This window comes from Malaya genurostris, chromosome 1, assembly GCF_030247185.1.
Source record: "Malaya genurostris strain Urasoe2022 chromosome 1, Malgen_1.1, whole genome shotgun sequence".
In the NCBI taxonomy this organism is placed as follows: domain Eukaryota; kingdom Metazoa; phylum Arthropoda; class Insecta; order Diptera; family Culicidae; genus Malaya; species Malaya genurostris.
The window spans coordinates 95,108,686-95,130,798 of record NC_080570.1 but is presented as its reverse complement, the minus strand read 5'-3'; the positions used below and the strand labels follow the sequence as shown (position 1 = coordinate 95,130,798).

The following is a 22,113-nucleotide window of genomic DNA, read 5'->3' as shown; positions in this document are numbered from 1 at the left end:
ATGTTAAAAACGTGAAAGTTTAAAGATACATCAGAAGTTAATCAAGTTTCGCACAATGCAAATGCGTCACATTTCAGATTGTTCACTAGAAAATTTAAAGGTTCTATTTTTGGAATGGTACTTCTGCGAGTCGAGTGAGGTGAGATAAGTCGAGTCACCCGAGTCACGCGATTCTGACAGTCGAATGAAGAGACAAAAGTCACCAGGATGAACTTCGATGAACTCTCACCGTATTCTTGCAGTCGAATCTAGGTGACAAGAGTCACTACGCAGTGAGTTTCAAAGTCGGTACCGGTAAAGCAAGTGACAGGAGGAATATTAACCGAAAAATCTTAGATATTTTCAAACTTTTGATTTTTTTAACATGTTTGATGTTGTTATTAAACAACAAAATTAATTGTATCTATTATGTTGTTACTTTTTAGATTTCCTATGAAAAATTCAATTCTCATACATTAGGATAAATGTATACTTCCAGAGAATTAGAAGAGAGATTGAGCTGTAAAATTATTAGATACAACTTTATGAGCACGATGGACTAGGCTCATAATGCTTTGGGATGAAATGACTTATACTCACGAAATGCGCGAAAGCACAGATTATTGTGAAAAAACTGTTTTAACCCACATGTCGTGTAATGATGCTTTTCTCATATAACTCATGTTTTCATAAATGTTACTAAGAAAAAAAAAGCTTTTGGCGATCTGAACAAGGAAAGTTGTTTAAGCATATAGCACAATCTATATAATTTATAAAAAGCTTTAAGGCAAGTTTACAGAAGTTTATCTTTTTTTTTGTATTTTGCACTACATGGCGGAATACATTTTAAACACACTTGCCCTGTTGTTCTGGAACCCGAAGTGACATCCAAAAAAAAGTCAACGGCAGACCATAAAACCTTTTATTATGGTCTAAATTTGCAAAAATGTACTCAGCTGTTTCTCAGGAAGTGTTTTCAGTTCAAAATTCAACGACGAAATATTCCATGCTGAATATTAATCATTATATATTTATTTTTCATGCAGACTGTTGATTTAGTCTCATGCACTATTTCGATTAAACCCAACTAAAAGTTATTTAGCAGGAATTTGATTTTGTAGAAGTAGCAGGAGTGCAGGAGTTGGTTTCTCTCGAGTAGCTGGCAGACAAAGTGCTAGTTTGTTTGCAGTATTTTCTGAGATCGCCAAATCGTCATCGCTAATTCTGTGCTCCTGCTACTGTATATAATATTTAAGTGTAACTAAGAATTCTTACCCAGTATTAATTTGACACGAATTAAATAAATGATATGCAAAAGTTTATGTGGCCCAAAGTCATTCGAAACTCTCAGAAACATTTAACCGTTAAAAGCCAGTCATCAGTCAGTCGAAAACTGAATATTCAATCTTTAGCACAGTGGCTTGGTATGAATTATTTTGTGAGAGGAAGGATGTTCAGATAACGAAATAGAAAATTATACTCAGGGCATCTGTGCCTCATGAAGACTCTAATACCAGCACACTGTACCACAATCAAACCAACACTTTAATTGGACTCGTCCTTGCCTAAATCGCAGCCATTATTGTTGAGAGATTAGCTGGAAAGAATACAATTAGGAATCCTGTACGATCCTTTCAACTTGAACAAGAATGTTACAACTGGTCTTTGTCCACCGGTAAGCATTTTATTCGAATGAGTGACAGTGGTGTGGACTGCAATCGATAATCCTGGAAATCGCTACAAGTTACTGGCCTTAATATATTTCTGAGTCGTTTGCAACGATCGGTCTTATTTGCAAAGTATGCTTCTGAGGAGCGAAATATCAACTGTAAGATTTGTTTATTTGATTTAAATTAGGTATTAAGTATACTTACTTAATACCTAATTTAAATCAAATAAACATGCTTCTGAGGAGCGAAATATCAACTGTAAGATTTGTTTATTTGATTTAAATTAGGTATTAAGTATACTTACTTAATACCTAATTTAAATCAAATAAACAAATCTTACAGTTGATATTTCGCTCCTCAGAAGCATACTTTGCAAATAAGACCGATCGTTGCAAACGACTCAGAAATATATTAAGGCCAGTAACTTGTAGCGGTTGCAAACGACTCAGAAATATATTAAGGCCAGTAACTTGTAGCGATTTCCAGGATTATCGACGTTAATTCATACCAACTAACGGCAAATCATACTAACTAACGGCAACGGATCTCGTGATTCGAAAAAAAAAAAACAAACCGGAATCCGAAAACAAATTCAACACTAAAGATTTATATCGAGAAAATTTAAACCTCACAACCGGCAACATTTCCAAAATTAACCTCACACCCGGCAACATTTCCCACTCGTTTTGACGTTTGGGAAAATGAATCGTTCGTCACTTGAGGTTCACCATCTCACTCACCATAGAATGAACCTGTCACGTCACCCGAGTCGACTCCTAGAATAGGGTGACTACAGTCATGTGACAGTGAGGTGAGATTTGTCGAGTCACGTCACTCGACTCGCAGAATAAGGGCCAGTGATTGAATCCGTAACCTCGCTAGATGACTTAATCTGCGTTGCCTGTTAAGTTGCCATATATGACGTGGAAGGTTCATTTCGTTGATCATGGTAGCGGATGCCATTCGAATGCTGGCTTCCGCGATACGTTTTCCAGGGTAATCTTACGCACGCTCTCGAGTATACTAAAATGAAATCATTCGTGAAGCCGTGCCTTAGTTCGTTCATCGTATATTTATTAGCAACCTTTTTTAGTGTTAACTGCCGCTTTTTTCCGCTAGTCTATGCCACCAGCCCGTATTACATCAGGTGCCATCTGCAGCTCATTGCTCACGACTGCATGATTTCTACTTTTTGCCTAACAGTGTTGAATTGACCAATACAAATGAACGCTATTTTACAATATAAAATTTCCATTTTTAATTTTGGTTCCATTTCCATCAAATTTAGGGGTTTTTCAGATTAAATTCTCTATTATTAAAAATTTAAAAACAATCGACGCAATTTAAATATACCATAATGCTTATATTACACGTAATGTAACTTATTTGCAATAAACAAAAATAATTGGATTAGCCTAGATGATTTTTCACCGTGTAGATACTGTGCTTAATATGATGGTTCTTCGAATGGTGAAACCGAAACGTTTTTCACAACACATCCTGGACGCATCGAATCACCGTGCTATAACTTTGCCCATGTCGACAATTGTATGCACAAGTGGTCGCCTGCAAGGCGAAGAAACACAAAACAAAATATGATGACTAATCGAACTGGGTTTGAGGAAGACTGCCTTGTCCTGTCATGAAGTCAGTAGTGAGCCTTCTGAAAACGGAGGTATGGGATGGGCGGGGATTTCCTATCGTACAATTTCCTTTCCACAAACGTTGACTCGTCTGCACAACGCAACATGATTTGAATATTGTCGTCGTCATTTTCGTTGCTGCCTTTTTTTAACAGTGTGGTAGCAGAATGTCTAATTTAGAATAACTGCGGTACAGTTGTGAATTGAATTCTAGGTATACTGAAGTAAGACCAATCGAACAACGGGTTAAAAAAAATTCAATACATTACACAAGTAATGAGCGCTCAAGCAATTGTGGAGCAGAAATTTTCACATTCAAAACACATCGTTTATATAATTTTGCTGACAGAATTCAATTGTTTTTTCAATTACAACCTGGCTCTTTAATCGGAATCAGAAGGAAATATCGAAACATTAAGATAGATATTCTCAAAACCGTACTATTGCTAAAGTGACATACTACGAGAAGGTCAATAAGATTAGAAGTGGGCCTAACAATAAACAAACTATAAAACTTTGATATCAACGATTACTTCACCAAATTTCAGTTTATAGTGAAGGCTCTCATCAAATGTGATTGTTATGTACTACTTTGATAGATATTTTATCTGAGAACAGAACAGAAACGCGAAGTTACAAAGTCGCATACTTTCGAAAATATAAATGAGGCAATTCACGCAAAATCAGCCACCTAAAATTTTTTTTTCATCTAACTATTTTTTTTCGGTAAAGAACTCGAAAATATTCGCCACGTATTTTTTTATTTCAATATGGTACGTGGAATTTTCGAGATATGAGTTTTTGAAGTTTCGCGTTTACCAAAAAGAGCGCCTTTCTTCAAAAGCCTATACTGTAAAATCTAATAAAGATACAAAAATTTTATTTAATAAAAAAAAAAGTTAAAAATTAATAAACAAATAAAAAAGATCAAAAATGGGCCTAAATTTTTTCTTTTTTTAGTTGAAAAAAGAAGCCTTAACGGTTTAACTCAACCTTGGCAAAGTTTCAGAGTGGAAAGATTAATACTTTTGGTCAGTGAATTTTTCAATCACGATCCGCACGCGAGGAGTGTAAAGTAGCGCAACTTGCTCGAATACGGGCTTAACTTGTCGACACATGTCGCGCCACTGATCGAATCCTAACTTTGACAGTTTTTTGCCCCATATACTTTATTTTATATTCTTTTGTAAATGATAGTCGTTGAATATATTTGTCAAGCAGGAAAATTTGGTTGCATGAATAACAAACTATCACTTCGTGATATATAAAGTGTTACTCATGTTACACTAGTTCTATTGCACATATTATTGATAGCCTTTGTACAATCATTGTATATCTATTATTCAGGAAATCTCTTTGCATAAGCTGTCAACGATATGTTAGACATGTAGCTAATTGATTTCCGTTGCTATTATTATAGTCAATTCAAACACCTTTCACAATTTGTTTGGTAACGAGCCCTATATACGCTAAACATCAATTGATGTATTCGTTACCTAAAATTAATATGTAATCAAATCCCAATATATTGTATGAATCGATTATCATTGTAAACTCCACATGGCAGCAGCCCAATACCGGAAACATATTTTGGAAAAGTCACTTGTATATTTGCAGCTTTGCTGTGCTCACTTTACCACTTTTTAGATTGCTCACAGTGAAGATGCTGATAATTTTGAAGCCGTAACGCTCAAATCATTGTAACTCATGGTGGAAGAGTGATTTTTCTCATCATTTGAAAAACCCAATGGTCCTATCGGTGTTTCGCAATGACCCGTACTCAATGTGCGGCCATCCATCGCCGAAGATGATAGATTGCAGACTGGAGACATGGTTGTTTACTAGTCGGAAACCGGAAGTAATTCGCGTGAAGATTTGTACTTGAAGTATATTATTTTGCTCCGTAAAGAAGTAACATCTTAACGAAGAAGAGACTGGGAAACAGAGAGACATTCAACTTTTGTAACATCCCTCACTACACTATTATTTACCCAAAGCCCCAAACTGGCAAATACTTTAATACATGCATGTTACGTTGTGCGAGGACTTTGCCCTTTGTAGTATTCCGCCCGATCAATGATACTGCGCACTCCAGCCTTCTCCCGGGGAAACGAATCTGCTCAATTCACCCCTCACAGCAGAAATATGAAATTGCCCAAATGAACGGAGGTGTGTTTATGAAATGTATGCTGTATGCTCCGAATCGTCGGCATTGTACCGGGCGTGAACAGTAGAAACGGTGAAGTGAATACAGAAGGTGAACTATGTATGCCTTCGTCATCGGTGAATATATTTTAAATAACATCTTTTTTCAAACTCAACTCATCACATCAACTCTTAAATGTACCAGTTGGAGTCGGGAACAAAATTGCTTATCAAGCGTGTTTCAATTCAGTAAACATGGTTTTCATTTTTTTTAAACAAGCGATGATAACAGAACTGAGGAAAGTACAAGGTGAAGGACGCCAGGAGAGTAATTTTTATTGATTTTACTAGTGAGCAAGCAGTGAGACAAACGCCTTGATGTTCATTGTGGAGAAAGAATTTTTTCAAGCGCATACGCATAACTGTAGTAACTATACCCCGCTTTCCCCTTGGCGCACAAACACCTTTCGAGTTTCGCTTACTTGACTTTCTTTCGTTTCTTCAGACTGCACGCACTGATTGCAGGTGATTATTATCGATCGTAAACCTATCCAGGAGGCCTGAACCACACGCGATCGCCGTCGGCTTGCTTTCCAGTCGCACTTCTTCGTTATAATAGACAGCAGGGAGTTGCGAAGAAAAGCCTGACTGATTGCCGGCAATCTTTCCTTTCTATTTAAATGTATCGGGCAACTCTATGGTATGAAGCTATCAACTTCTTTCGTCTTTCACTACTGCTACTACTGTGTTTCACCATACATTTTTTGCACGTCACATCCAGATATATCTGCTGTAGTGTTTTTCAATCACTTATTTTTAATTTTTATGAATTTGAAACTGAAGCTCAGTCCTAGCCAAGTCTAGACTATGAAAACTCAACCACACCTTGCGGAATGATGATAGTAAATGAGAGAAACTCTCTTGCCGGGTACCGAAATTCAGGATATATTGAAGGAATGAACAGTTGTGATTGTGTACAAATTGGCAAAGGATAACAGTCTGTTGAAACACCGATGCGTGAAATAGAAAAACGACCTATTCATGTCTTGCATTTTGTGTTAACGGTCAATAAGTCACTCGGTACTCGCTGAGAGTAAATCATAACAGCAAATGATAGGAAAAGGTATTCTCTTTCGTCTGGTGTTAAAACTAAAACTCTATTTTGATAGCTTGCCTGCAATTTTATTCAAAAGTAGTTGAAAGGCCTGTTGGCCGTTATTACGCGTGATGTATACACATTCGATCGAGAAATTCTTTTTAGTGAAAACATGATCTTTACTCCAAAAAAGGTTTTAAATAGAATTTGAGAATTGCGAAATTTGTGTATGACACCTTGAATTTACTGTCAATACAAGAATTATTTTCGTTCACAAATTGATGTGAATATCTATCGGTAAATCGACCTCGTTGAATTCCACCATTATAGAAAATTGTTCGAGATTCAGTTACATTTGCTTTTTTATCCACGAAATCCAAAGGCAATGTGCATATGGATAACACATTTTTTTCTAAATTCAATTATTTTATTGAAATTTTTTTCTCATTGTGGAAAAATTTTCAGTTTTATGAATGTACTAGCTGAATTATCCAGAGTTGTTCAGAAATGTTTCGTTAGGACAAATTTGCCGAAAGATCCTGTCAATTGAAATACAATACCCCGCACATGTCCAGGCTGCGCATGACCAGTATGTCATCGTAGATCTTATTACAATCACAATTTTCACGGTATTAGAGTTAAATCGGGACAGTTTTTATCAATTCTGTTAGGAATCTCATTATTCTGTTAGGAACGTTGTCATTCAGGAATACCTTTCTAGTACCCTTCGGAATGCAAAAAGTATGTGTATGAATTATACAAACAATTTGACCATTGGCTCCCCCTTGTTTTGAACATCTACTGAATCCTTCACCTAAAATACCCTTACGACAATCTCTGAAGTAAACTGGTATGATTTTGAAGCAATCATTTGCATAGCATAGAATTAATATAAAAAATGTTAGAGATTCAAAGTTTCTCGGATGAAAAATTTCATTTTAGAAAAAAAGAAATTGATATTGTGGAAATATACACAAGGAAAAGCAAAGTCTTGACGTTAAATTCACCGTACTGTTTCAGCAGACTTCTCAACTGATTTACTTCTATATATTATACCAAGATTAATCAAAATACTAAAAATTAATAAAGCTTAGAAACCAGTTCTGAAGACTTCCTTGCTTAATACAACTACATTTATATAGTTCATTTGAAATTAGGTTAGTGAAAATCGATTCAATCATATATGAGACAATGGAATGAGCTCCATTTAAAAAACACTGTTTTCGGTATTTCCAGAACCGGAAACTAGATACCTGTATAGTGGATCATTCAACTATCAGATAATATGAATTACAAACTGAAAAGGTTTTAAGCACAATTTGAAATAAAATGTTCATCTTCATCTTTGATTTATATGGTGGTTCGAACTAAATGAAGGGTCCAGTATAACGAAACCAATAACTAACATGACCTACAAATTGTAACAGTTTTGAATCTAACTTAAAAGATTTTTTACGATTTTCTATGACGGTTTGAAATTTTATCATCTTGTAATGTTAGAAACGGAAATCGGACTTGGATATTTTTTATGGAACTATCAGTCCTATTAATTTGAATTTGATGTTGTGAAAATCCGATATGAGTTTATTTGGCCATAGACTATCTTTATCTGCAAATTAGGAGGATTTATTAAGAAGAAATCGCTACAAATCGAATGGTTTCTATATGAGAAAAGAAAAACAGTTCTAAAAAGTGTTTTATGAGGTTTGACGCTAATTTTTCACACAATTTTTTTTTAATTCCTAATTGAGAATTCATCATCAATATTTGATTCATTCAATTTGTAAAGGGGTATGAACCTTTTTTTATTTATTTTATACGAAACCTGAATAAAATACCCGTTAAATAGCAGAATGAAATCTAATACTATTCTAAAAACCATTTACAAATAAGCAGGAGGTATATACAAGTAGAAAACATCAAAGATATATTGACTTTAATGAAAAATATGTTCGAATCTTGATTTTTTTTCATTTCAGTTTTTTTAGATTTATTCAATCGTATTCTCGATTTTATGTTGAAATCACAATAAGATTTACACAGCCTGCCTGGTATCGAATACCAACTCCACAGATAGGGAGAGGAAGTTCATTTGATCCGAGAGGCGGATAACCACTAGGTTTAAGGCTCTATAATACGAAAAAAAAACATTCCGGTTATAGTTAGAAAAAGAGGTAAGCCTCTGTGATTTTCGAGAACGCTCTACATTATAGCTCTTAGCTTCACTTGAAACAGATGAAACTGCGACGATAGAGAATACAATAGGAGAGAATTGAGGAGATTATCGTAGGAGTAGTTGTGTTTACGCGGTTTCGTTTCCGCAGAACGATATAAATTACTCACATGCCATACATAAAATAACATACACAGAAAAAAAATTATGAATTTTCCTGGTGACTATTTTCCTGGTGACTAATTCTACAAACGATACAATTCATAACTACATAACTTTTCAAATGACGCAATATTCCACTCGTACAGAGTTTTACGGGCTCCAAATGTAATTTGCACTCGGCTACCAAGTGCCACTGTATGGATTTATATGTATCAATTATTCATCAAGCAGATATGGGCTTCTGTCATTCAGTCGATTAACTGACGTGCTTTGTGATCTGATGGTTCTTGGATCAATTCGCGCTGGTACTATCGATCTTTTGTTTTATATTTCATTCGATTTCAAGCCATGTAATTTTCAAATAGTACAATTTTACTTGTTCTTGAATATAAATTTGTGTGAAATAGGACGCTCCATTTATGTGCTTCTTATAAGATGTAAAATCACAAGATTATTTCGAACTGTGTACCTAGTGTTTCTGATGAATGTAAAAAAGTCAGGTAAAACTGTATTGCTTGTCTCAATGGTGTTTTGTTTTATTTTATTTATTAAAACTAATCTAAAATTATACTTGATTGTAAATGGTGAATATGATTTATTGAAAAAAATCGCTAATCCAATTTTTTTAAAGAATTAATCGATGATTATTATTTCTGATGAGAATTATTTATATTTACGCAGAAAACAATTTTCCTGTAGAACATTACTTATATCCAACATTATCAAGCTGTTTTAAATTTTGAGAAGTTACAATTTGTGTAATGTGTACACTTGTAATTACAATAAGACATCTTCAGTGTTTATCCATTTACAAAGAAACAATCGACCGTGTTACTTCCAAATTACAATATGTGAAAAAAACAAAATATAAACATCTCGCATAACCCAAAAACTGTCAGTCAATTTTTTTCATAAATACGTTTATTTCTTAAGGTAATCATTTTTTCTTAGCCATAACATCCAGCATATATACACACTTTAAAAAATCCCTGTGATTTTACATCTTATAAGATGCACATAAATGGAGCGTCGCAGTTCACGCAAATTCACGTGGAAGAACATTTAATATTGTGTCTAAAACTCCATGACATGAAATTTGTTGAAATAAAAAAAAACTGATAGCAACCACCGCGACTTGAACCGAGAATCATTGGATCACAAGTACGTCTGTTAATCGACTGAGCCACAGAAGCATACATCTGCTTGGTTAGTAAAAGGTGCATTCAAATTCATACAGTCGCACCTGCTAGCAGAACGCAAGTTACAGTCGAACCCAGTAAAATTCAAGCTATTCTAACATTAAGTCATTACAAATGAAATTTTCCGTCATTTGACCAATTAGGTCTTTATGGATTACATCGCATGAGGAATTAAGTCACCTTTAATATTCAAATTTTTTTGTGTGTAGTACTTTTAACCTAATATATTTCGAATATAGTCACAACTGTTAGTTAAAGTTAAAATTGGTTCCAATCTATTACCATATGAAATGTAAGGAATAAACTTTTTAATTCTATGTCATATACGTATACATCGATGATTGAAAATTTTGACAGAATATTCACATTACGATCGTTAGTACTTGGATTACAATAAAAATAAAGCGATTTTCTGGTCAGTATCTGATACAAATTGAGAAGTCAACTGAATAACTATATAAACTTTTTATGTTGGTAGAAGAGAAAAGATTTTCAGAATGATTTCAATTCTGATTATACATGGGAGATACGCACCGTGCCAAATTGAAACCGGGCGAAATTCGTGTAGTTAAAGAAAAACGAAAACACGGATTTTTAGGTACGGTTTTTATTTTTTTATTTTTAAACGAATCAACAATTTTGTACAATGATTACAGCTTTACAATATTGTTGTAGTTCTCCATATGAATGTTATATGTAGTGACTAATTACCCATTAGAAAGAGGTAGGTTTTCGAGCCAATATTCACAATATCTCTGCTTGGACTTATGAAATAAAATCGCTTTCAAATGCTATATGAATACATTGAATAAAAATATTGAACAAGTTTAATAGTTCAGTGTTGTCCTCTATGTTTTTCCTATGTATTCGGTACACTTTCAATTACTAAATTTGATTACTACTGCTAAATTTTATTTTATTCCATGCATGATATAAACATAACAAAACCATAGATAATAGTACTATTATAAGATCTTGCAGAAGTAAAACCAACTGTGATGATTTTCCCATACATCGGACGACAGATAACCGTTATCGTCCATATTCAAGCCTCGTTCCTGAAATCTACTATTTGGAAAATTAATGACTAGCATTGGTTTCAGTTGATTTATTCAAAAATCAACTATAAATAATATTCAAGGAAACGAAGAAGCAACTCATTTAGTATTTCATTTAATTGCAGTCAGCAATGTTAGTTTGACTAAATATGGCAATAAATAGCATCAACACTAGATGTCATTCAATCTTTGAAGAGTGCATTTCTGTTCTCTAATAAACATTCATTCCTCTTACTTACCGATTTTCCCTACGGGAACTATCTATTACTTGTATGGTGTCTGTGCAGTTAGTCGTCTGGACTAAAACCTCTTCTTCAGATGGAATGATGTCGATCACTTTTTGCGGCTCTTTTGCTTTGTGCAGTTCTTCGTGCAAATATTCCGTTTCTTTATCTCTCCCCAGCAGGATTTTCTTCGTTTAACAGCACAATTTCTACAATGTATAAGCCCGTGCCGGTTTCAAAACTTCAAACACTGTAGTACGGTCAACTGCTGTATTCTTATAGCTTCTTCACACAATGGAACTGCTTAACAACTTTCATATACAAATTTCACACCACTTGGTTTTGGGTGAATTTTTTTGTAAGCCGCACTATTGGATAATATGGAATATAAAAATGATTGCAATTCACTAACAAATTGCTTCTCCACTGAAAAACTAACAAAGGACCCGGTAAACTACTACGACACTGCGCAAGAACGATGTGCACAACTTCACGGACAGAGCTGGAATGAAGCCAGTTAAAAAAAATGTTGTACCGCCACTAAAGCAAAAATAATATTGCTTGATATTTAAAAACTGTAGATATATTTAACATGGTTCATCGTCCAGAGCGGCTGGAGAAATGTGAGCGATAGTGAGCATAGTGAGTAAATAAAAGGAAAGGCAATTCGATGTCCGGAACATGAGCATCGAACAATCGCCAGTGAGAGAGAATATGTTATGTTCCAGCGTTAGATCAGAGCATATTTGGAGAGCGCGGCCGCATGTGATTATCAGTGATCGTATCCGGGGATAAAACGTACCAATGTGAATGTGACATGCAACTCTTTGCCTTGCATCAGACACAACCACACCGGTTGCAAGAGACCAAGTTCAATAGAAAGAAATGATGTGGAAAGAACGTTGATATAGCAATGCATATAACCTTCGCTCTTGCTTGTTAGTAGTGACAGTATTCCAAAATAAGAACGGTTAGTATAACATTGTGAGATTTAATGAGAAAATAGGGAACTTATTGAAGAAAGCAATAATATTAATATGATAATCAGAAATTCAAGTGTATTGGCTCAAGTGGCACGTTTCAGTAAATACCACCATGATTTCAAGAAAACGTGCTTTATGTACGAATATCAAAAATGATATTCAACATATTCAATTTTTATGATCGGGATTGAAAGATTGAGGGATAGCCGAGTTCAGATATGTTTTCAAAACCATTGCTAGAGAGGCTTCTAAATAATAAGTAATATCATATGTCGCTTAAGAAATCTTTGAAATAAGTATCCTTGCACAGGGCAAAGATGCATATAATCGTCCAGATCCCTGCTCCTCAATAAACTAAAATAAAATGAATGTAGATTCAAAATTCTTCTGATATATTGAACTATTAGTTAGTAAGATATCTCTAATCTATGTTCAATGTTTTGGATCAGAAGAGAAGAGTAAAGCTGATGCATTAGCTTGGAATTTTCTTGTTTTGCTCATTTTTTACATATAATATAGTTGTGAAACACCTTTTTGGTCGAAAATGACGATATCTCGAATTTTTCGTGATAACAATCGAAAGCCACCTATCAACATTCACTTTGAAGAGGATTTCCGAAAAACTCGATATTCATAATAGTGTTAAAATTAATACTCTATTTTTCATAGCTCGCCAGCATTTTTTTCAGAAGTGGATTTTAAGAGGTAGCTTATTGGCTGTTATCACAAAAACGCGAGATATTGATTTTGATAACATCGCAATCCGTTGATGGTAATTAGCAGAAAAATATTAATGATAATAATAATAATATTAATAATAATAATAATAATAATAATAATAATAATAATAATAATAATAATAATAATAATAATAATAATAATAATAATAATAATAATAATAATAATAATAATAATAATAATAATAACAATAATAATAATAATAATAATAATGATAATAATAAAAGTAACAATAATCTCAGCAAAAAGATGCCGAAAACGAACGGCGAAGTGACATTTTACTGAAATTTCGGTAAAGATAGCTTTTTCCAAAATACTCGGTTTATTTCTCGGCAATATAAATGTTATAGTGACATTCGTTTTTATAAATTACCGTGTTTATCAGCAATTGGTCGTTTTACCGATATCAGCGAATTAATGATATCGACTTACCTGAATCTCGGTAAACAGCTTTTATAAAACTGAAATTCGGTGATTCATAAAAGTAGTCATTTTTCTTCACTGCAAAACTGAGCGATGTGAATAATTGCATGTGCTCATATGTAGAATCAGTTGCAACTGAAAGTCAAACCCGAATGTAGTGATATGTTTTGTGATGTTAAAATAAATTTGTCCAATGTTTGTGGATTATCCGTAGCAAGAAATCTCCCAGCAAACCCTAACGCACATGGGATAATTGGAATCCGGTATGATTTTTTTTAAATATTCAATGTTTTTTTCAGCCATTACTTTTGGTGAAGTCGGAATCTGATTTGCTGCGGAAAATAAAATCGTATTCCCTACTGGAAATAGCATGAATATGCATCCATTTTATAATGAAATTGCTTTACAGTATTTCATTACCTGATATTTAGTTTTCTTTTACATTTCCAAGCCTATCAGTGCAATCGCTAACATAATGTTGAGTTCATGTTAACTGAAATATTCATTTTCAATTTAAAAGTTCATTGCAATTAATTGCTTATAATTTCGGTAATAACTCACATGCATGAATACCAATATTTTCGGTAATTTCTTTCCAAAAGCGACGAAGATCTCAGTAATTTATAATTTTCCCGAAACCGAAAATCTCGGTAACGCAAATTTCTTTTAAGATAAAAAAAATATCGATAATATCAGTTGTTTTAGAGTTTGCCGATATGACTCAAAGTTTTGCCGAAATTCGGGAATAAATCACTATAATAAACACTAATGCCAGTTTCTTCGGACGTTTCGAGTTACTTCTGGCTTTCATTCATCTTCTGCGAACACAGAAACTTCAAATATCTAAATAAGACCATTTTCAACACTTTTGTTGCAATAAAGTAAAACTTTGCACATTGAAATAAGATGGGACGAAAACATACAGATCATAAATGTTATAGTGACTGCATAGTCCCAGAAAGTCGATTAAAAAAAAAAATTTGAGATAACACTTAATTTCGACGTTTCATGCAATTTTAAGATTTTTGGCATCAAAAAAAATTTTCGATTTCGGAAATTTCAAGTACTCCCCCCATATGGTGCTTTTTCAAGATCGAAAATTTTCAAACTTTAACCGCTGGGTAGCACCCCTTACCCATGACCGATTTAGCCCAAATTCTGCATGAGGATTTTTTTTCGAGGTGCTTAAACTTTTTAACTATAGTGCTTTACGAAATTAGAGGTGATCCCCAAAGATTGGTACACTTATATACATTAAAGCGGTGAAAAAGAACGCGTTTTGTCGGTTACGTTACTTATACCATTATATCTCCGGAACCAAAAGTCACAGCCATTGAATCTTAAAACTTGATCAATGGCACAATAGTAGTTTTCAAACGAGCTGTTTGTTAAAATCGGTTCAGCTCCAAAAACTTGCGCGGTAAAAAATCAACGCGTTTTGTCGGTTACGTCACTTATTAAATCGACTTGATATTTTTTCTCCCAGAAAGTCGATTTAAAAAAAATCGAGGTGACACTAAATCTCGACGTTTCATGCAATTCTAAGACTTTTGGCATCAAATTTTTTTCATCGATTTCGGAAATGTCAAGATCTATGAAAATTCCACTAAGTGGACTAAGAGAAGGGTTTTGCCTTTCTCATATAGAAAGGCTATGCAATCACTGTGAAAATCGACTTTTTAACCGAGGGCCGAATGTCATATACCAATCGACTCAGCTCGACGAACTGAGCAAATGTCTGTGTGTGTATGAGTCCGCGCGTGTGTGTGTGTATGTAACAAAAATATGCACTCACTTTTCTCAGAGATTGGTAAACCGATTTTCACAAACAAAGATTCAAATGAAAGGTCTCATAGTCCCATAGCCTGCTATTGAATTTCATTCCGATCCGACTTCCGGTTCCGGAGATATAGGATGATATGTACCAAAATAATGAAAAAAATATGCACTCACTTATTCAGAGATGGCTGAACCGATTTTCACAAACTAAGATTAAAATGAAAGGTATTATGGTCCCATAGCTTGCTATTGAATTTCATTTGAATGTGATTTCCGGTTCCAGAGCTATATTGTAATATGTGAAAATTTGAGAAAAAGTTTACACTCAATTATCTCTGGAACAACTCAACCGATTTTTGCAAACTAAGATTCAAATGAAAGGTCTTATAATATCCCAACAATTTGTAGAACATTTTATATAGATCCGACTTTCGATTTCGGAACCAAAGCGTGATAAGTGAAAATTACCAATTTTATTAGTATTTTTCCACGAATGATGGTTAAAAACTAGTACAAATCTCATAAAACTGTCTGATAAATTCTTCTAGTTTGCAGAGCTTGTTAGTTTGTGGGCATAAAAACTTAATTCGGCACTACTGGTCCCCTCTTTTCCTGTTCCGAGAGCACCGAAAGTGGAGAAGAAAAACCCCTAAAACTAAATTCACTTCGATTTCTCTGCGATGCTTGAACCGATTTTCACAAATCTTGATTTGTATTGAAGTTCACACTGTCTTTAAAGCTACTGTGAAATTTCATCCGGATCCGACTTCCGGTTCCGCAGTTACAGGGCGAAGAGTGTCAAAGTTTTGAAATCGCCATGTAGAGTGACAATATGTACAACACCGAAAAAAGAAGAAAACACAAAGCGAACAAGGTGTGCTTTGTTCTATTTCGTACACGTTGTGTAGAGATGTCAATAATAATAATAATAATAATAATAATAATAATAATAATAATAATAATAATAATAATAATAATAATAATAATAATAATAATAATAATAATAATAATAATAATAATAATAATAATAATAATAATAATAATAATAATAATAATAATAATGCTGTTTAGCTTGACTTACATATGCAGAAGTAACAGAAACGCAGGCTTGTTCCGTTTGTTAGATTTCGTTTAATTGGTTTAATCGAAATAGAGAATGAGATAGTAAGTATAGGTTTAAGTCATATTTGTTGGTTGCAAACGAACCAACTTCGGCTATTCCGTTCATCTGAATCCAGTTTCGGAAGAATTGGAAATAGTGATTAAAAACTGCAAAGAGGATCTCACTCACTTTTCTTGGAGATGGCCAAATCGATTTTCACAAACTTATAGGTTCAAAAGGAAAGTCTTACAGTTTCATACGGAATTCCTTAATTTGTTGTGGATACTACTTTCGGTTCCGGAACTACAGAATAAACAGGATTTGTAGAGTTTGTGAGATTAGGTCCGAACAAATTTTCCTATTTCTATGCAATAAACAGTTGTATTTGCGAATTTCACGGTTATATTCATGATATAATGAGTAATATGAGAAAGGCATCATTACACCACTAGGTGGATTAAAATAGGTTTTTTAGATTAGCATCACTCTTCTCATACAAATAGGCAACGCAAATGTCAAGCGCTTGGTTGGAAAAATTATGCCTACTATGTGATATAAAGAGTGAAGAATGCTTTTGTGATTACTCGATTCAATCTGAATCAATTGGTGTCGAAAATGAGCCCAAATTAGTGTCACAAACTATTTAATAAAAAGATAAAAAATGTTTCTATGAGACTGTTTTGAAGAAAGAGAAAGGCATTATCACACCACTAGGTGGATTAAGAAGGTTTTTTTTATTTTGTTTTATACTGGTTTTTAGTACCCTCACCCCTCTTCCATGGAAGATTTTTCAACATTAAGTTCCATTAACAAAAAAGTAATTATTATATAAAAGTGCAAATAACTTGACAATTCATACTTCGTTCTCAGAATTTGTTTTACAATATTGTCAATATTGTGAATGACACATCTTTCTTCCAAATTTTTTCGCCTTCCCCACTTTTTAAAAGCATTAATTTTTTTTTTGAGAAACCATTGTTTTTAATTTAAAAATACTGAGCAAGCTTGGCTTGATAAACAATACCCAACCATTATTGACTGGTATGCTGAATTTAAACGTGGCCGTGCAAAAGAGGCACCAAGCTCAAATAGAAGTGTATTCACAATTTTCAAGGCACTTGAATATGAAAAAAATTGTTTTCAAAGTGGACGCGGCATTTTCTCACGACTGACCAAAAACAACTTATCGTTACAATGGCTGAATTCCATGAAAAAAGTTTGCATCTAATGATGAGGTCATCACTGAGATTGAAGCATTTTTAAGACTAAGGAGAAACAATGGTACAAAAGTGGAGAAGAAATGTAGAAATTTTTTAGGCATTAGTAAATCATCAATTTTTATTGTAAAATAGTTATACAAACTCTAGAATATGGTTTCACAGCCCAAGGGAAATCAATTTGCTCACAATGATCAAATATTTTTCAACACCCAAACAGATTCGTTTCAATCCACTAGTGTCGGAAAATCGATCATCACATTTAAGTTTGAAAGAATCCAGTGGATAGTCTTCTAAATATAGGAGGTGTAAAATGGAGAAATTGTGAAAAAGTAGCGATGCGTTTTATTTCAATTTTAATTCTTTCGGTTAGTTTTCTAATTCTTGTAAAATTCTTGGATTTTTTTGGAGTACATTTGCAATCTATTTTGTTATCCTCATCGAGAATTGCTCTATAACTTATTTCATGCTGTTATAATGAGTTTTAAGTTTGTTTTTTTACCATTGCTGATAATCTAATTCCGGGGAAAACCCGTAGCGCAGTTTCGAATCGCTCTTGACTCTTCTGCAGTATGTTTTTAGAATAGAAAGTTTGAACGTTTGAATTTTCGTGCTAGTCTGAACCAACGACCACCTTGAATTTAGGTAAACATAAATGGAGCTGCAAAATCATTATCGAAAGCTCAGCAGAGACTCTAATATAAGCATCTTCGGTAGCGATCGCGGTGATAGGCTCAAAGCAATATGCTTTTAATTTGGTGTTATTGTTCACCACGCCGCCTATTCACGATTTCGTTTATTAATATTCATTAGAGGAAAGTAAGTAAAATGTGGTACAAGCGATCAAAGCGCGTTTAGGCGATTCGATGATAGAAGTAATTAAATTGAATTATACTATTGCGGGTGTGTTTTAATCGTTCATCAAAATCGAAAATATCCGAAGAAATGGACACGTGAAGTAAAACAGTTACGAATGTAAGGCGGCCTAATAGCAATAATCAACGCGCAAACTCTCTAGATGCTAGAGGAAAATTGAAAAAAAAATATTATTTAGCTACAGATCCCGTTTCATCGATTGTTAAAAATAATCGAGTCCTCAATCGCGAAAACGAATTTATGTCAGCTATAATCGATCTATAAAGTATCATTTACCAACATGAACGCAATTTCTTATTTTTTCAAACATGATTCTAAAACCTTCGTGTACGTATTCTACCCAAAGTAGTAGTTTCTGCCACGATCATTGTACAGAAGTAGACCAGAGAATTGCACCTTCATTATCATATATAATCACAGCTCACTATCAAATATTAGAGACCCAGATCACAATTCACGCGGGCGGAAAACGGCTCGGTCTTGTGTGCATGAATTGCTAAGACAATACATCTACTTTCATATTTCTATTTGAGTCATGCCAAGCAAAGTCACGGCGATAGAAAGTATCATCAGTTGGCATAGCCGACAAAGTCCTCGGCAAAGATTGGAGGTAATTTAGTTGAATTCTAATATTATTCTTCGCTCAGTAGTCTGTTTGACCGCATCCGAAACGTATCTAATCTACAATACTTTCAAATCGTCTAAAAATGAATCAACAAATGCAAGTTCTGATTATTTTTTCTCTGATATCGAATATAATTGCCCATGAATGCTCTAAGCCAGGAAGATTCCGAGATCCGGATGAAGAAGAAGGGAACTGTGAATTGTATGTAACATGCCTACCAAATGCGGATGGTACTTTTGAAATGAGAAATGACCAGTGCAATCCGGGGAGTTTGTTCAGTGCGAAATATCAACGTTGCATAGTTGGTGAAGCATGTGACAGCCTGGAAGACTTTTACTCCATCGAATACGAGTGCAAGGAATGCGGAAAGTATGTGAATATTAAGTCACAGGATTGTCGGCAATTTGTGAACTGTTTAAAAACCAAGGATCCCGGAGTGTATATTCCTATAAAACAAAATTGTCCAAAGGATCAAGTTTTTTCGGCAAAAACATTATCATGTGTAGATGAGTCTGAATATCAGTGCCCACCAATAGTTCTAAAGTTTTTGTCCGATTTTGTATGCCTGGACGTCGGCAGGTATCCGGATGAATCCATACCAAATTGCCATGGATACCGACTTTGCTCAAAACTACGGAATGGAACACTGGTGTCAAAGAATTTTCTTTGTGAAAATAATACAATTTTCTCAGAAATTGAACGATCGTGTGTTTCGTCCGATAGCTATGACTGTCCAGATGATGGAAACAACGACTTTATTTGCCCAGGTGTTGGACGATATCCAGATAAAATATCTAAGACCTGCGAGACATACCATAACTGCGTTCTAAATTCGAAAGGCATTTTACGGCCTACTGTATCTACTTGCCCTGGAGGAACTATTTTTTCCGCGATAACATCCAAATGCGTTTCCTCATCCGAATATGTATGTCCAACCCAGCTAGCTGAAATTGAACAATTCGCACAGCACGCCGATAATGAACCCTCCACTATCTCGAAACAAGCGACAAACGAAGAGAAGACTGCCGTTTGTAGTAAGTCCGGACGATTTGCCAATGAAGATGATGAACTTTGCGAGACTTACTATATTTGTTCACGAGATCTACAAGGTAATTGGTTCAAGGTCATTGAGCGATGTCCGTCTGGGTCGTTATTCTCTTATGAACTAGAACGATGTGTGAGTGACGCAGATTTCGTCTGTTTTGTACAAGCAACGGAGTTTTCGCTAACTACTTCTACTGAAGTTAACCACTTTGAATGTATAGGTGCTGAACGAGTCCCTAACAACGAAGATATCACCTGCAAAACATACTATTTATGTTCATTGAATTCGAATAATACACTATCGCGTGTACTGTTTACTTGTCCTCAGGATTTGGTATTTTCGTCGCAATTGAATAAATGCGTCAAAGACTCTGACAGACTACATTGCTCTAACGAACTCTCTTCTGTTTCGTCAGACAATTCCGATGAGTCCGGCGACGGTTTGGATTCAACGACCAACTATCAGGGAGTATCGGAGATGATACCCACAATCGAAACAGTCAGTGATCTATTGACATTAGCATCCAACAAAAACCAAATTCTTCACACGACAACAACTCTGACAACAACCTACGAATATCCCTGCACCGCAACCGGTAGATTTGCGGATATTAACTCAGTAAACTGCCGATCGTATTTCCTGTGCACAGATGATAAATCAGGTGGAATAATTTCGGTACACCTAAATTGCCCAAGCGGTATGGTATTTTCACGAAATGAAAATAAATGTGTTGTATCAACCAAATACCTATGTTAGATGTAAATGCACTTTGTATTTTTTTCCAAAAATAGCATGCTCTAAAACAACCCATAGTATCTTGATCCTGATGATGTATAAAAATTGACCATATAACATGAAAAGAATCATGTTGTATACCAAGAATTCATAGAATGTTACGTTAAATATGATTCCTTGAAATAATAATCACGCAAAAACACGAAAGATTTTTCAGGATAAATGATAAAGTTCTGGAATAAAGCTAGTCATTGAACCAGAGAATTGATGTTATTCAAAAAAAAAGAAAAATACGCCATTCTAACTTACTGCTTCCTTGCCTACTGTATTTTTAAACATACTAAAGAAAATCGGAAACTTTACTAATGAACACTGAAGTTGTTTATACAAAAAAATTAGAGGGTTGTATTCAAGACACGACTGAGCACAATAACATTAAAAATGGAACGTTCCTAGGGTCTTCATAATGTATACAAAAATAAAGAGATGATGATACACTAAACTAAAAACTTTTTCAATCGACTAATTACAAACTTGCTCTAGTTTAAGCGCTTATTATTATTATATCGTTTATTTATACCCGGTTTATTTAAGCGCTTAGATTGTTGGCGAATGATAAAATTGACAATTAGTTTCTTTCTTGATAATTAATTATATTCAATTTTGATCCCTTTCCACAATTTTTTACATTGTTAAGATTTTGAATAACGTCCTTTAACTAGAATTCAAAGTTACTTGAAAGCTCAATTTTAGATACAAACAACCTAAAGATTTAATCCTGAACAAATGAAACTGTTTTATTTTATGACAATAATCTTCGAGAAACGTACAAACTTATTAATTTTATAAACAGTTAATCGATCCAAGAGAAGATTTCATTTATTTTAACGAAAAAAGTTGTACCAGTTAGCTCAGTAATAGTGTAATTTTATTAATCCTTCTTCAAAATCGTCGATAATCTTCGGAAAGTGTCGGTAAATAATATGGCAACAATACGAGGAAGAAAAATGTGAAACAGTCCGCATAAAATATTTAGTTACTTACATTGATTTTCGCTTTGGCATATTAGGAATATACAAAATGGATACGCAACAAAATTCAGAAATTTTGTTCATATTGTAACTTGATGTTATTAACACATGAATGAACATTGTCATAGTTACAACGCGTGTTTTGAAGCAAATAATAATTGAACTGAAACTGGCGGTTAACCAAATTCTACGAGGGTTGCTATTCAAACG

At 34.1% G+C, this 22,113-nt stretch overlaps 2 protein-coding genes across 6 annotated transcripts in view; one reads left to right on the top strand and one right to left on the bottom strand.

Moving 5' to 3' along the window:
* Positions 1-11,896, bottom strand: part of LOC131425135 (protein singed) — a 61,734-nt gene extending 49,838 nt beyond the window's left edge. For 2 of the 5 annotated variants that reach the window (XM_058586749.1, XM_058586750.1), the window contains exon 1: positions 11,365-11,893. The gene's annotated coding sequence lies outside the window, so the exon portion shown is untranslated. Of the gene's footprint in view, positions 1-5,919; positions 6,346-11,364 lie in introns of those variants that run through there. The other 3 variants (XM_058586746.1, XM_058586751.1, XM_058586747.1) reach the window with 3 other exon arrangements.
* Positions 11,897-19,115: 7,219 nt separating this feature from the next.
* Positions 19,116-21,365, top strand: LOC131425134 (uncharacterized). The gene has a single exon (XM_058586745.1). The coding sequence runs from the start codon at positions 19,175-19,177 to the stop codon at positions 20,891-20,893; it is 1,719 nt and encodes a 572-aa protein (XP_058442728.1). The 5' UTR covers positions 19,116-19,174; the 3' UTR covers positions 20,894-21,365.
* The last annotated feature ends 748 nt before the right edge of the window (positions 21,366-22,113 follow it).